Source organism: Channa argus, chromosome 11 (genome assembly GCF_033026475.1).
Source record: "Channa argus isolate prfri chromosome 11, Channa argus male v1.0, whole genome shotgun sequence".
In the NCBI taxonomy this organism is placed as follows: Eukaryota; Metazoa; Chordata; class Actinopteri; order Anabantiformes; family Channidae; genus Channa; species Channa argus.
In genome coordinates, this window is record NC_090207.1 from 17,863,591 (window position 1) to 17,879,147 (window position 15,557).

Sequence of the window (15,557 nt, forward strand, 5' to 3'; positions counted from 1 at the left end):
CTCACTTGGTCTAACTTATAATGCTGCCTGTTAGTGCCCTGCCATGGTATTTTAAAGTATTGCAGTATTTTTCACCTGGACTTCTTTTTACAACAAGAATCTTCTTCTTTGTCTGTTACATTTTTTACCTTTTTACTACAGAAGACAGTCGCAATCCCTTTTTCAAAAGTATTTTGTAAGGAGTCAGGAATGACTTGTTGTCCAATGTTCAAATGTCTTCTAGATATGTGGATCTGGAACAAATGTCTGGTGCAGCTTTTTTTGCATTCCAGTTCAGATTAAAGAAAGAATTAGTGGTTAACTTGGAAAGTAATGGAAAGTAACAGCAATGGTTTGAATTATGGTTTGGACTGAATGATGAATATCACTCTTGTCTTTAAAACTGAGGTTTGTTTACAGACACAACAAAGCTGTATGTAAGACAAGCAACATCGGCCTCTGACTCTCATTCTGCCACAAGGCATCCTTTTAATGTGATATAAAGTTATGTGTTAAGTAATCAGAGGTGATTTACTGCCTGTTTTTATTTTTTATTTTTTATTTTGTTAGGGATCAGTTGTCAACAGTGATGACAGTTCACAAATTCATGTCTTTGCCTGTCTCAAATAGGAAGACATTTTTTGTTTGGTCTCTCACACTTTTAAGAAAGGTCATGATGCCAGAGCCACCAGTGCCCCTTTCCTCCAGTGCTGTGGGTGCTCTGCTGATCATATCCTCCTCTAAGCCGTGACTCTCGTTACGGAGTTGTCGTGCCCGGGCAGCGGGTACAGTGATGAAGCGGCTGACAATGCTGATGTGATAGCTGCGAAAAGCCAACAGTTTTGTGACACAAAGATGAAAGGCCTGGTTTAGGTGCTCATTGGTCTGCTGCTGAACGAAATTCCTTAGGGAGGGTTGCAAAGAGATGTCCTCAATCAGTTCCTTGTGAGCAGGTGGCATGTAGTTCCTCATGCGAGTTAGAAAGTCACCTAAAAAATGAACAGTGTCACTGCAGTGAGTCAACTTTTTTCTCCTCCAACGATGTTGTAATCATTCAAAAATTTAAACAGGGTACCACTTTTTGCTTCATGTTTGATCCCCAGAAGTTCATCAAAGCAGTGCAGTAGGCTGCTCTGTGCAGCACTGCCCCCCGAAAACTCCATGGGTTCTGTCTGGACCCCTTCGTAGATCAAACCTTTTGGCATACAGGGGTTGTCCTTCCACCTTTGCAGGTTTAGATAAATATATACAGTCATATTTGAAAAAAATGTTGCACTGTATAATTGAATGGCTTTTAACTGAATAATTATGAATGGAAACCAAAATCCAGATTACGATACCCAGACAGGTAGATCCTCAAAACACCATAGAAGATTGAAGGCTCCACATACACTTAACAAAATTGCATATTAATACAAAATACTTGTTAATGGGATATATATGAATATGTTTAAATAATAGTCTGTGTCTGTGTCACTACCTTGCATCAACTTGAGTGTGTCTGTCATGTCCTGTATAGACTGAGCGATGTCCTCCAGGGCTCTGGCCACAGCCTCAGTGTCACCACACCTTACACTATTGATCACTGTGCCAATGTTCTGTAACACACATCCACAATGGTAGTTTAGAAATAATTTAGACTTTCATAGTTTAAATCATCACCCCTATTGTTTTTTGTTTTTGTTTTTTTACAAGAACATATGGTGTGATCTTCACCCTCACAGCAGGGACCCCTGCCAGTTCCACCAGCAGAGTGACCAGGAAGAAACCTCGAACACTATCTCCACCTGGGAGGCTGACCAGCAGCTCCAGGTTCCTGGAGTGACAAAATGAAACCAATAAATGTTGCATACATCAGAATATTTTAGTGTGTTATGAGGACAGGAAAATAATTAAAATTAAAATGTACTCACTCCATGTTAAAGGGGCTGGCACGGGAGATGGACATGAAAAAGAAACAGGGAAGATTTACACCCGAGATCAATGAGATGTAATTAAAAAATGTCTACTTAAACTGGCTTTACCCTTCGGGATCCTTCTTTTTCCAATTAGCCAACACTCCATCTGCATGGGTGAGAATTGGGGGAAGTCCTAATCGCTGTGACACCTCCCAGTATGGAACAGCAAGGTTACATGGCAATATCTTGGAGGGATATTACTAACAATTAAAACTCATTCATAAGAAAATAAAAACAAAAATGTTTTATAGGGCAACTTTACCTCAACTGTGTCGTTCTCTCCCTCCTGCCACACGTAACCCATTGTCATCATACTAAGAGCCAGGTGGGCCAGTCGTAACTCCCGGTGTTTCTGCAGAAAGTTGCTGCTCAGCAGAGGCATCTGGACAGAATTCAATTACAACGCTGAACAAGGGCTTCATAAACATAGTGAATGGTCCTTTTTAGTTTATTGTGCCCACTTACCTTATCAATATTGGAGCGCAACTCATGAGAGTACACAAGCTCGGGGATCCGCAGGGTGATATCCATCCATGGTTTGTAGTAAGGTGGAAGCTCTTCCTTTGAATGTGAAGAGTATGTGAAAGCATGGATTGACACTGCATTTGCAGTTCCATTTCACTTCAAGCTGTTACATGCACAAGGACCTTGCATTATGTGATTCTGTAAACATATGCTGCCTGAAGGAATAAAGTTCAATACACAAAGCAAACACGAAAAATGACTTCAACCTTTCAGTCAGTTGGTCTCAATCAATATCCCTATCAACAAATTCAGGTTTTATAAACTACAAGCACCAATTGTGTGTCTCTGCCCATGAGAATCAGCACCATTCACATTTTTAACATAAAATCCTCTTTTGAATATAACCCAAACACTGCAATTGTTCTGGGAGTCAGATATTTAATTGTGACTGTCTGTATATACACATATATGTATTATATTAAGAGCTTTTACACCTACCAGTGGCTCAGGAAGGATGAAGCCAAGCTCCTTGGAAACATGATAGGAGTCCAAAGAGAAAGGAGTTTGGGGGTCTGTTTTAGCAGCAGCCATCAGGACAGCAGCATAAATTCAATGACAGCAGCGATATCTCTGACTGTCTGAATAGTTCAGTAGACCCCAGCCTGACTGGACTCTAGCGCAGAGTTCACTTTATTGCTGTTGTCAACACTGGTTATCACTTACACAACACTTAACCCTCAGTTCTGCTGTTGCCTAATTCAAAGTGTGTCAAATATGTACCTCTGCTTTACTGTGTGAGTCACTTAATACAAGGCTTCATAATTTCTACTCCATCACAAGGAACCAAACTGAGAAAAGGATTTACCACACGCCCTATTATACCGACATCATCACCTCCTGTGAAAAAAGGTATTATTCTGTGTGTGAAATATTGCATTTAATTGTACTTCTTTGTCAATTTGTCAGATAGTTGTGGCAACATAAAACATTTGATTTCTAATAACAAAAGGGGAAATACTAATGATTATTGTGCTAATTATTATTTCACAGGCTGATTACCCGATTTAATATTTCAAAGTTAGTGGAAGACAATACCTACAAAACAACTGCTATAAAGACATACATGTTTTTATATTATTACAGTATATTATTGTGCTTTATTGCAATGCAATACTCCAGTTCCTTTTATTTTAAATAAGTTCTTCAAATTTTTGTTCTCTCTAAAGTGTAGTACAGATATAGTTACTAAACAGTAACTATATCTGTTTAAGCCTCAAAATTAAAGAGGATTGAGGGAATTTAGACTGTCAGCCTCACCTGGTGGAGCAGAGTGAACATTGCAGAAGTTACAGACAAAAACAGGCTACAAAGATAAAATATGTCATTCTGCTAGTTCAGTGAAAATCAAACAGTGTATTTTACTTTTGGACTGGTTCAGAGAGTTTAAATCGGTTTGAATCAGCTTAACAAGTTTGGGGGATTTGTTTCACAACTACTGCACTGCAGCTTTGGACTTAATGCATTCTAAAAATCTTCAAGTATAAAGGTCAACTGTAATTTTAGCCACTTGGTCCCACAACAACATTACAAACCCTGAACTGCATTGTTAGACCTGGTGTGATGGAGGATGAAAAGGAATCTGCTTGGTGGATTTAAATAAACTGCACCATCTGAGGCTGTGAGCACAGTTGCTCCATCAAGCTGCAGCTGCTATCTTCCTGACAGTGACAATTTTCTCATATTAGACCTTCCAGCATTTGTGCACTATGGCTATGAGTACCTGTGAGTGGTAAGTGGATTTGTATTCATTGCAGACCAGTCACAGTCAGTAATTTCTTTGCTTTCTATCATGTGAGATTGAGTTCTTATGTTTGACTGCATTAACCCAAACTGTTTTTATACTGACCCGTAACTTGTGTGTATCAAGAGTTTAAGCCATCAAGTAAACCATTCTCCTTATCATTAACACGTTAACAATGAACGTATTAGATCATCATGAAAAATGTGAATCTAATTTGTATCCTGTGCAGTACATGTAAGCATTAGCTTCTGGGTTTGTTTGATTGTGAAGTTATTTAAAACAAAATCAGATTAAGTTCCCTAGTTGCTCATAAATAGATACTACAAAGCTGTAAACACATCCACATTGTTGGCCACATAAGGTTTTGGAAATATGACAGAATAAGATTTAGCCGTTAAATAAAGAGCTCAATTACTATTTTGAAGGATTAATGAACCCTGGAGATGTCATAGAGGTTACCTCAATGTGAAACTTGTGAAACAATGTGGAAATAATGGATCTGTAGTGGTAGATAACTCGTGCAGTTTTAAAGAGCCACAGAGCTCAACAGCCACTGTACAGTTACTCATTTAAAAGTGGTCTTGAATGATACAGTGGTTTATGATAATGCTAATTCTCATATAGTTCAATTCAACTTTATTTACATAGCACCAATTCACCGTCATCTCGAGACTATACACATGTCTTGAAAACCCAAACAAATTCCAAAAATAGTGTGACAACCAGCTGATTATTTTATTAATTATGTTTGCATGTGTATTCAAATAACAAATGCCCACGCGCTATGTGCATATATTTATGCACATATAGTCTATATGGTCTATACAAAAATAATTTAGGCCCAATTGTCTATTTTGTGACTGCTGGATGAGCTCCAACGAAAAATGTGGTTGAACCGTCTCTGAGTACAAAAACTTAATGAAGCTGTTCACGATGATGCCTATTGTGCAACTCTTTGCGAACTTTAATTAACCCAGCCACGGTGCATGAAGGCTGTGCCATCAGCTCACAACATACACACACACATACACATACATTCTGCTCACAGCCCAGATTCTTTAAAGAAACAACTAGAAAGAAACTTGCTTGACTGGAGGCCAGTTTGTGCATGCTCTTAGGAGCTGCGACTTTAAAGTGGATCTGTGTTTTGTAATGAATGAGGTTTTTTTGTCGGCGCCTCCCTATTATTAGCTACGGAGGCCTCAGTAAGTGTAGGTGGTTCCATGACTGTCAGGGCTGCAGCTCTGCAGCGCACCAACAGGCTGCACATCAGCGTTTGTATTTTTGGCAATGCATTCGGACTTATCGGACTGATCCGGAGGACCTTTCCCTGCAACATTTGAGGTCGGCTGCCCGTTTTCAAGCCTCGTTCACTTTGCCTTGAAGATGAAGTTAAATACGCGCTGCCGTCAGGTGCAAACCGCATCCGATGGAGCTCTGCTTATCTCGTTCATCGACCAACCCGATGCAGCACTTCCTTATGTTGCGGTAAGAAAGGAATCCGTATATTTTTATTTCTTATTTTTTGCAAGGGGATCAAGCTGATTTTATTTCCCTCATCGCTGCTTTTGTGACGAACACGAAGGCAGATAAACAGGCTCAAGAGTCAGTGACGGGGTGTTACATAATGTGTAATGCAGCAGAGCCTCATGACTAGTGTCTCGGTGGTGGAGGGACTGTTCGGTCCTTCTGGTAGGATATGCACAATTTTATCATCATTGCTATGGATTAGAATGAGGCTTACAAGCTGAATTTAATGTGCATGTTACAGTTATTGAAGAGGATGACAGAACAGTAATGTTTAGAATATGTGGAAATAGAAAAATCATGAAGTATTTCGGGAAATGCGCAGTATAGACTGAATGGGCATTATTACAGGCGCTGTATCTCTAATGTCATACAGGCCCATATATGCACAGAAGTGAGACCTATGGCCTGGTGCAGATTGTGCAGCCCAAGGCTGAATTTATGAATGAATCTGAACTGACTGTTATTTTTTCTATATAGAAACAATTGGTTGTAATCTTTATATTTTAAAATTGATGCTGTAAGAAATATAAACTGATTGGTAGAGATTCAGACGTTTCATCGTAACCCTTTAGGACTCATTGTGAAAATGTGGATAGTTGTTCTTTTGTACTAGGTCCTTTGGGTCCGGGCAGGTACATGATCACCAGGGCTAGCTCCCCTCATTCACAAGAAGGCAGCAGCGAGAGTGACTATTCTGATGAAAGGCTGTGATGCTGGTGCAGAAACAAAACTCAAATGGTGAATGGTCAAACATGACTTGACAAAGTCAAGGTGTAAGGTTTGACCACCACAGCAGCTGTTATTGTCATTTGTAGTTTTTTCTAATTTTGTCATTTAAAAAATAAATATTAATAATGCAGGAAAGACTGTCCGTCTGATTAAAAAAAAAAAAGGCTGTGACATACAGAGACACTACAGTTCCCTTGGAAACCAGTCAAGATACTTAAGTCATCATCCACCATTTTCAAAAGACAGAAATAGTCTGTTTAAATATCACCTCAATGTAATGAGTGTACAGTATTTGTGCATGTCAGATTTATTCTTTGAATTGGGGCCATATTGTTGAAGATGTGCTTTAAATTTGCCTGGGTTATAATCCGAACTGTAAACAGGCAAATGCTTTTTAGGCAGGGACATGTTGATAGGATTACAGAAGTATCTAGCTGCTGTATGGCCTTTATTAACCAATGGTAGACAAACTGAGTATTTTGAAATTCGTTATTGGTTTGCAAACTGAATGTGTTTTTCTCTTTCAATTTATCTTAAGTGTTGAAAATCCTCATATTGTTTTGCAGTATGTTGTGTGTTGTAAATTCTGTTGATTTGGAAAAAATTACCCCCTTTCTATTTGCTTGTCCTTTTATCTTTTCTATATCAGGAACAAGAAAAGGGAAGTTGTGAATGGCTACAGAGAAGTCACAAGACCATTCATTGATGCATCTGCAGGCAGAACAAGCAGTGTAGATAAGGAGTAGTCATAGTGTCTAATATCAGTATTGATCCGTGTTCCAGTACTGTTCGGGATCACAGTATAGGATTTTCAGTGCTGATGCAGCCTTTTGTGCTTCTCTGATATTGACAGGTCCCAGTTGACAGTTTCTGATATGGACTATGAGAGGCCAAACGTTGAAACTATCAAGTGTGTGGTGGTTGGAGACAATGCAGTTGGAAAGACCCGCCTTATCTGTGCCCGGGCCTGCAATGCCACACTCACTCAGTACCAGTTACTTGCTACACATGTGCCCACAGTTTGGGCGATTGACCAGTACCGAGTATGCCAGGAGGTGAGTATGCAAGCTCTTAGCTTGACAAAGATTTCCTGCATGTTTTTTCTAGAGGGAAGAGTTCTCAAATTCAAATCTGTGGCACTTTGACTAATTGAATATACATTAATAAAGTACTTACAGTATGCAACTTTACTCTTCTGTATTGCAGTCAATCTCTGGTAATTTACAGAATCTGTAGGGTATATATCTGTGAATGTGTTATCTCTTGTTAGGTATTAGAGCGCTCCAGAGATGTAGTGGATGATGTCAGTGTGTCCCTTCGGCTCTGGGATACTTTCGGGGACCATCATAAGGATCGACGGTTTGCATATGGCAGGTGAGATATCTGTAAAATTTAGTACTGATCAGCACTTGTTTTAGCACTGAGTAAAGAATGTTTGTTTTATATCCTAACTTCAGATCTGATGTGGTGGTACTGTGCTTCTCAATTGCCAATCCCAACTCTTTGCACCATGTAAAGACAATGTGGTACCCAGAGATCAAGCACTTCTGCCCCCGTGCTCCTGTCATCTTGGTGGGCTGTCAGCTGGACTTAAGATATGCAGACTTGGAAGCAGTAAACAGGGCGAGGCGGCCTTTAGCTAGGTAGTGAGACTTCAGTTTTAACACAAGAATTTGAAATGTTTTTTCTTTGGATTTATTTTTCTTGTGCCTGAATTGCCTTTTGATATATTTTCTTCTTCTTTAGACCCATTAAATCCAATGAGATTCTTCCTCCAGAGAGAGGCCGGGAGGTCGCCAAAGAGTTGGGAGTGCCATATTATGAAACCAGTGTTGTTGCTCAGTTTGGAGTCAAGGACGTCTTTGACAATGCTATCCGAGCTGCACTGATCTCTCGCCGCCACCTTCAGTTTTGGAAATCTCACCTCAGAAATGTGCAGCGACCTCTTCTTCAGGCACCCTTCCTACCACCAAAACCTCCCCCACCTATAATCACTGTGCCTCCTCCACCAACCACGACAGAGGAGCATCCAGTCGGTCTTTTAGAGGACCCACACTGTGCTGATGTCATCTTGGTCCTGCAGGAGCGACAGAAAATCTTTGCACACAAGATATACTTGGCGACATCCTCTTCAAAGTTCTATGACCTCTTCATCATCGACACACTAAATGAGGAGACGGAAAGGCCCCCTCGTGGCCCCCTATCCGGGCGAGAGCTGCTGATGCGTGCTGCTAGCTTTGATGTTTGTGAAAGCAACGATGAGGGCGACAGGGCCAACCTGAGGGCCTGTACTAGTGATGGGACGTTAAAAGACTCTGAGGGAGGCCGACGGAGCAGGGTACTTTCCTCATGGAGCCGAGCCTTTGTCAGCATCCAGGAGGAGCTGGTAGATGACCCTCTAACATATACCCCCAGGCCCATGACCGTGGTACACATGGACCATTCCATGCAGATTGGACCTTTCCGGGCGGTACTTCGTTACCTGTACACGGGTCAGCTAGACGAGAATGAGAAAGAGCTAATGCACATTGCACACATTGCTGAGCTGCTGGAGGTCTTTGACCTGCGGATGATGGTGGCAAACATACTCAACAATGAAGCCTTCATGAACCAAGAAATCACCAAAGCCTTCCATGTACGGCGCACAAACAGAGTCAAAGAGTGCTTGGCCAAAGGCACTTTTTCTGGTGAGCGGAAACAATTAATACCATCCTTGCTCATGTTTTATACTGATCTTGAAATAAACTGAATGCAGATGTAAGTATAGCGTCATCAGTGTCCCTCTGTTTTGCAGATGTAATATTCAAGCTAGATGATGGGACGATCATGGCCCACAAGCCTTTACTCATCTCTAGTTGTGACTGGATGGCGGCTATGTTCGGTGGGCCTTTTGTGGAAAGCTGCACCAAGGAGGTTAGTTGACCTACATCACTGGTTTATTATGTAACCAGTGTGCTGAAAACTGCAAGGGGGAGTGCACAACTGCACAGGACACCCTAATTATTGAAAACTGCAAACAAGGAAAATTATATTATACTGTAGATTAAAATTTACTGCAAAATTGTTGGTGTGCTCCAACAATTTTATATTGTTTTTTTGCTCTTTGGTGCCTGTACCTGGTCTGTTAAGCTGTGAAATAAAATCAATAGAACTCAAATACAGACCAAGTCATTAGTGGATAAAACCTTTTTTCCACAATGTTTATAATTTTCAGTGCAACAGTTTTTGCCTTATAAAGCAGTACCATTTAAAACGTAATTACTTTATAGTTACACAAAGCACATAGGTGCAGCAAAGATCAATAAATGCATAGCCCCAAGAGCACCAAGGAACTGTGTGGTCTGTGTACAAAGTATAATTTAATTAAAGGACTGTAAATCTGTTGTAATGCAATTATGCTTGGATCTGTGATGCAAGCATACTGCAGCCCTGTGAGCCTGGTTGTACTTTGTTTTTCTACCTCAGTAGTAGTTTGAGAAAACATCCTGTAAATGGGTCCAAATGTGGTTATTAAAAAGCCATTTTAGATATGTAAACAAATTAACCGCTTTGACACTTTTCATAGCGTTGCTTTTTTTTTCTGTTATTGCCTCAGAACTGAAAAATCGAAGAATAATTTTGAAAATAATAATATTATCTCCAGTTTTATATTTATAGAATTATGTAATTATAAAAGTAGGTCATCTTGTGTTTCTTTTAAACTTGAAAAACAGCAAACAGCTTGGGCCCTAAAGTCATGACTGTTCCTGTTTCTAAGGTGCTGTTTCCCAACACAACGCGCAGTTGTATGAGGGCTGTGCTAGAATATCTCTATACGGGGCGATTTTGTTCTCGATCTGACCTGGATGCGATGGAGCTTATTGTTCTCGCCAATCGTCTTTGCCTCCCCCACCTGGTTGCACTTACAGGTATTACATTTGCTATAGTTCTTAAACATACACATTGCGTGTGTCCTCAAATTAATGTCTCACATTTATGTTTCAGAACTCTACACGGTAACCGTTTTGACAGAGGCAGCGATGATGGGGGCTGACACTGATGGAGATGTGCTAGTTTACTTGGATATTGCTCAGGTAGTGTGACCTGTCAGTCATCTGCACACAGGGACATCACCTAAAACACTGACATTTCGATTAGGAAAATTGGGTTGCTTTTAATGATGACATATCTGATACAGAACTCGAGGCTGAAATAATATTTACACATAGTAGGTGGAAGCAAAGAAACGGGTTTTCAGAATGCAAGTCAGCTATTTGGCAAAATAAGTGGCAAGATTTTTAGGCCCATGGACTTGTGGGACATAGTAGGCAGCTGAGCACTGTAGTTGATTTGCTTCTGCTGGGGCTGTATTTTCACATCAGTTGTAGCTTATCAGTGTCATATGCTGTATAAGGCTGGATTATTAATCAAAAAAAGAACTTGTTTATTTGGTGGCAACTTCATTAACTGCTCATTTCTTTGATAATGTGCACCACTACATCAACTAAAAATAAATACTAGCATTTTAACCTAATCATGAGAACCTGTTTTGCAGAGAGGCGAGGCGTTTTGCCTTTTGCCCTAGTCAATGTAAATATTTGGAACATCCTAACTCTGCTTTCTCACCTTCCGCCATATTAATACTACCATGCTAAAATTCACTTGCTAATTTTAACATGTTAATGTTTGGATTTAGGTGAAAGTGTAACTAAAGCTTTTGAGCTCTGTTGATAAATAGAGCAGCAACCTAAATGAATTCAATAAAGCTGCCAAACTATAGCTGGTACTTGCAGTTTAGTAAAGAATCACAACTAAAGCTGAAGAGTGTTTATCAAGTTCCTACAGATTTTATACAAAGTCAGAGCCAAGTCTGACCAAACAGATATTAACAGGAAAATCTGAATGTGAGGTCTCTTGAAAATGGCCAAGGTCCCTGTTTAGCACCAAGACAACAGTCCATGTACGAAATCTGCTCACAAATAAAAAAAAAAAAAGTACAAATATTGACTAAATACTGTGTGTTGGCAGTTCCACGGTGCCCAGCAGCTCACTGGCTGGTGTCTTCACCACATCTGCACCAACTACAACAGCGTCTGCCGGAAGTTTCCCCGAGACATGAAGGCCAAATCTGCAGGTAACATGATGTGGTAGCACACTAAATATTGTGAATATGTGCAAACATCTCTTAAACCCATTTCTCCCAAATGATATGTGCTGCAGTTTGTTATTGTGGTCAATCATGAAATGTCTTGCCTAACATTTGACCCTGGAAAACTGACATAGCATGTTCACATTTTTAATGCAGTTTGTTCTGATGCAGAGAACCAAGAATACTTTGAGAAACATCGCTGGCCACCTGTGTGGTACCTCAAAGAGGATGACCACTACCAAAGAGCAAGAAAAGAGCGTGATAAGGAGGACTACCTATACCAGAGACGGCAATGTAAACGCAAGTGGCTGTTCTGGAACCTCCCTTCCTCCCCTAACTCAAACTCTCCCTCTTCTGGTTCATCCGCTGTCATCTGACCAAGTGGTAAGGCCGGGTACAGTCTGGAGAATACAAGTGTGGATGCAAACTGTAAAAGACACAATAAAACATAAGCACTTCTGGCTAGGTACGCTCCAGTTATTCAGGCACAGTTTCCCCTCCTGTTTGTTTGCCTCTGCAGTCAAACGGCACTCCTCCACTTTTGCAAGGTCAGCTCAATCTGGCGGTTAAAATAATGAGTTTTGTTCCTCAGTTTTTTTGCTTGGTGAACATGGGACTCAAACCTCCAGTGATGTGAACCTCACTGATAAATGGCACAGTGACACTGGTGCAAGTCACAACTCATATTGCTTGTTAAGTTTTAAAAACAGGACTCTGCTGGCACAGAGCCTTCCATTTAAAATGATCATCGTTACTCAACCTGAACTGATATCCAAGTGCTGCTTATCAGCTGCAACAACCAGCAATTCAACACACAACTTAAGTCTCAGAGATAAAACACTTTGCCCTTAGGTGTTTTTACAATCTACCAAACTATGTGTACAATACGATCTCATCTACAGGATGGAACAATACACCGCTAGGAAATAATTATTAAAGTTGTTCTCTCCAACCATGCAGATTATGATCATGTATGCATAAATGAAAAATACCTGCAAGTTTATTTTTTTGTACAGTCATTCTATTTTTGAATGTTTGTGTACAGCTTGCACAGATAAAAATTGATGTGGGTGTGGACACACTCAGCATTTAGATATTGTGATCTTGTGATTTGTGGCCTCTTGTCACAAAAGGGCTTCAGTTTCCACAAATGCATTCAGTGTCCTGAGACACAAGAGATCCCAAATGGTGAAAATCATTTATGTTTTCTGTAAAATGCCAGCAAAAACAAACCAGATGACTAATTTTCCAATGTGTTGCTTGATGAGACTTGTTAGCACACACATTCCCTGAGTTTTTTGGCTTTACATTGAGTGGTCCCACGATCATTTTGGAAAACTCCATCTAATTCATCTCGGAACCTATAGCAGTATTTCCAAAAATCAAGTGACCGTATGTACTCAACCTTTCGCTGTGAATGTTTGACGTATCTGTCAGTGGTAGGGATTTGGCCATTAGAGATTTATCTTAGTTGATCTGAGGATGCCCGCCTGGCTTTCTGCAGTTGGCTGTATAAGACTCGTACACACAGGAGACTTCCTTGTGCCTGGGGGAAGTCATTCATACTCTTCTACACACCTCAAGTACTTCCTGAGTGCTTCTTCACCGAAACACACAAAAACCTCCAGTAGACGCATCCTGGTGAACACCACTAAAGACACGCTGCAACAAATTAAAAAAAAGGCTCCAAGAAGGACACAAGACTGGTATTTAAAATGTTCAAAAAAAAAAAAGGTATGAAGGGGGTTAGAGCAAATTGTGCTAATTTGCACACTTCATGTTCAAGATTATCATCTGCTTTTGTACTTGCTTGTAGTATAGACTGCAGCATTATTATCTGTGATTGTAACCACGATGCTGGTGAAGATGGGTAGTATTGTAAAAAAAATAAATAAATAAAACAGATGAACTGCAAGTAATACGCACTGCAGGCAGTGAGCAGAACCATACAGTATTACTAAGTAATACACTCATACTGAGTACAAATGTGACTTATCCGACTTGCATTTAGTTACTGTGCAGCTACAAACTGTTGTTAAAAATGACTACATACTCATTGTGCTGACTTCCAGTTGCATGTATCATATACTCTAGTATACATGCAAATTACACACAGTTTAAATGAACAGTTGACTCATAGCAAAATAGGATAACAGTGTAAAGTAGATATGTTTAAAAAAATTGCATAATAAAGACTATATCATATACCACACCATTGTTATCAGGAGAGTAAATTTTGATTTCAGTATCGGCTTTTGCAGCATATGTTAAAGAAAGGCTTGCTTTTTAATATTAATAATTGGTTGATTTAGTAGACAGATACTAGATGGAGCCCAACAAATAGCTCAAAAATATTAGGCCATGTGAATAGGTTTAGTGGCTAAACAAATTTTTCGCCTGTATTTACTCTTTACCTAATAACCACACTGCATAATTAGGGCTTATCAAAATAAGTATATTCATTGTCACTGAAAGTGTAAGAAGCGCATATAGATGGTGTTGCCGGTGCTCTAAGCAGTGTCTTTAAATTGTACTCAATTACATTCATTTTGTCTGAGACTAATTAAACATAGGAGCTGTCATTTTGACTATCTTAATTATTCTAGTCTTTTGGCATACATGGTCAGACATTAGGCAGAGGGGTAGGACAGTGTGCTCTTAGAAAAGGTTTTGAAGCCAGCTTTATTCTAAATCTGAATGTTTTTAACGTATTGAACTGTTAAAATAATGTGCAGTTTTTACACAAGTGAGAATTTATTATGGTTTATCAGCAGGAGGACCTATATTGTTATTATTTTCCTTGATTGTGCGATTGATAAAGTTCGTAGACATGCATTTCATTCCTGGGTGCATTTGCATTTCTCAGTGATTCTTCTGCTGATGTTTCACATCAACAACACCTCATGCCTTAATGTACACTGTAGTGTATGCTATCAAACGTGGAGTATTGTTAATGTGTTTACTGGTTTGTTTGCTATATGTTACCATGGTGCTCTCTAGGCTGTGTGTATCTATACATGTACATAACCCATAATTTGGATGTAAAACAGTCAATCGGTGTGCGACTTGAGGAGTTTGAACACTGTATAGAGGTTATGTTATTTTAAAGCTAAAACACAAAACTAATTAAAGTCTATGACCATTGAGGCCACACTAGACTAACACACTGACAAACCCTCAGTCTGTGACGTAAACCATGAAATGAATGCAGGGATTTTAAATTTGTGTTGTTTATTTAAAGCTGCTCTATGCTAATAAGCTCAAGTTTTGGAGTCTAAATAATTACAAAATGCTGAGGCAGCAGTGTGGTCATTGGAAGTTAGACTGCGACTGAAACGTGTAAATATAAATTGTGCGATGACTTGCAATTGAAACGTGGCATAGCAATTAATACAAGCTACTAGCATAGTTTATAATTTTTACAGTATAGAGTTTTTGTACTATGCATACTGAAATGTCAGACTTTTCAACTACAAACTTGCACTGCTGTAGTAGCACCTGGTTCTAATCAAATTGCATTAAAGTGTATTGCATCATTGGTAGAAAAGTAGACATCAGGTAAAAAATAAAATAAAATTAGATCATAAATTACAGAGGTGTTGTCACTGGGGCCCTTTTCCATATGTTAGGGTGCTAATATCACCGCTGCAGAGAAGCACAAACCAAAGGGAGCTTTAGCAGCACCAGGAATATATTATATGCTGCACAATCACTACTGCATAGTTTCAGAGGCCTTGTTCACAAATGGTCAGAAATTAAACAAAACTCAATAAATGAAAAGAAAAAAAAACTTGAATGTTTCTCAGTGTTCAATGCCTAGATGACGTTTTCTTTAGTCATCAGGTGTTTTGTTTTCAAAAGCTGTTTTTATTGTTTAGGAGCTGTAAATCTGAAATCCTGTAGCATGTGTTCTTGAAAATGTGTAATAATTATCTACTGAATAAAAAATGAGCAACTGTTAAAAGTA

The 15,557-nt window shown here is 39.4% G+C and overlaps 2 protein-coding genes across 10 annotated transcripts; one reads left to right on the forward strand and one right to left on the reverse strand.

Moving 5' to 3' along the window:
• Window positions 1–517: 517 nt before the first annotated feature.
• On the reverse strand, window positions 518–3,073 carry ido1 (indoleamine 2,3-dioxygenase 1). Of its 2 annotated transcripts, none has more exons than XM_067520591.1 (10): window positions 2,901–3,073; window positions 2,403–2,498; window positions 2,200–2,319; window positions 2,004–2,122; window positions 1,893–1,907; window positions 1,696–1,795; window positions 1,460–1,577; window positions 1,320–1,371; window positions 1,055–1,203; window positions 518–968 (listed from the first exon to the last, which is right to left on the reverse strand). In XM_067520591.1, the coding sequence occupies exons 1-10, from the start codon at window positions 2,991–2,993 to the stop codon at window positions 577–579; spliced, it is 1,254 nt and encodes a 417-aa protein (XP_067376692.1). In that variant the 5' UTR covers window positions 2,994–3,073; the 3' UTR covers window positions 518–576. The 2 variants fall into 2 exon arrangements, with proteins under 2 accessions (XP_067376692.1, XP_067376691.1); XM_067520590.1 differs by having other exon boundaries at window positions 1,672–1,795.
• Window positions 3,074–3,175: 102 nt separating this feature from the next.
• On the forward strand, window positions 3,176–15,554 carry LOC137135875 (rho-related BTB domain-containing protein 2-like). Of its 8 annotated transcripts, none has more exons than XM_067520582.1 (11): window positions 3,176–3,311; window positions 7,112–7,193; window positions 7,316–7,517; window positions 7,733–7,836; window positions 7,920–8,105; window positions 8,209–9,149; window positions 9,257–9,375; window positions 10,220–10,370; window positions 10,447–10,535; window positions 11,470–11,575; window positions 11,747–15,554. In XM_067520582.1, the coding sequence occupies exons 2-11, from the start codon at window positions 7,135–7,137 to the stop codon at window positions 11,965–11,967; spliced, it is 2,178 nt and encodes a 725-aa protein (XP_067376683.1). In that variant the 5' UTR covers window positions 3,176–3,311; window positions 7,112–7,134; the 3' UTR covers window positions 11,968–15,554. The 8 variants fall into 8 exon arrangements, with proteins under 8 accessions (XP_067376683.1, XP_067376687.1, XP_067376689.1 ...); XM_067520586.1 differs by having other exon boundaries at window positions 11,762–15,554; XM_067520583.1 differs by lacking the exon at window positions 3,176–3,311 and adding an exon at window positions 4,214–5,691.
• Window positions 15,555–15,557: the final 3 nt, after the last annotated feature.

Bases quoted from the DNA above. Each gene is read 5' to 3' on its own strand.
- ido1 (XM_067520590.1), bottom strand. From the start codon at position 2,993: ATGGCTGCTGCTAAAACAGACCCCCAAACTCCTTTCTCTTTGGACTCC. The intron at 1,578-1,671 runs GTAAAAAAACAA...TGTGTGTTACAG, and splicing joins AGATCACACCATATGTTCTT to AACATTGGCACAGTGATCAA. The intron at 969-1,054 runs GTACCCTGTTTA...TTCATTTTTTAG, and splicing joins CAAACATGAAGCAAAAAGTG to GTGACTTTCTAACTCGCATG.
- LOC137135875 (XM_067520582.1), top strand. From the start codon at position 7,135: ATGGCTACAGAGAAGTCACAAGACCATTCATTGATGCATCTGCAGGCA. The intron at 8,106-8,208 runs GTAGTGAGACTT...CTTCTTCTTTAG, and splicing joins GCGAGGCGGCCTTTAGCTAG to ACCCATTAAATCCAATGAGA. The intron at 9,376-10,219 runs GTTAGTTGACCT...CCTGTTTCTAAG, and splicing joins TGGAAAGCTGCACCAAGGAG to GTGCTGTTTCCCAACACAAC.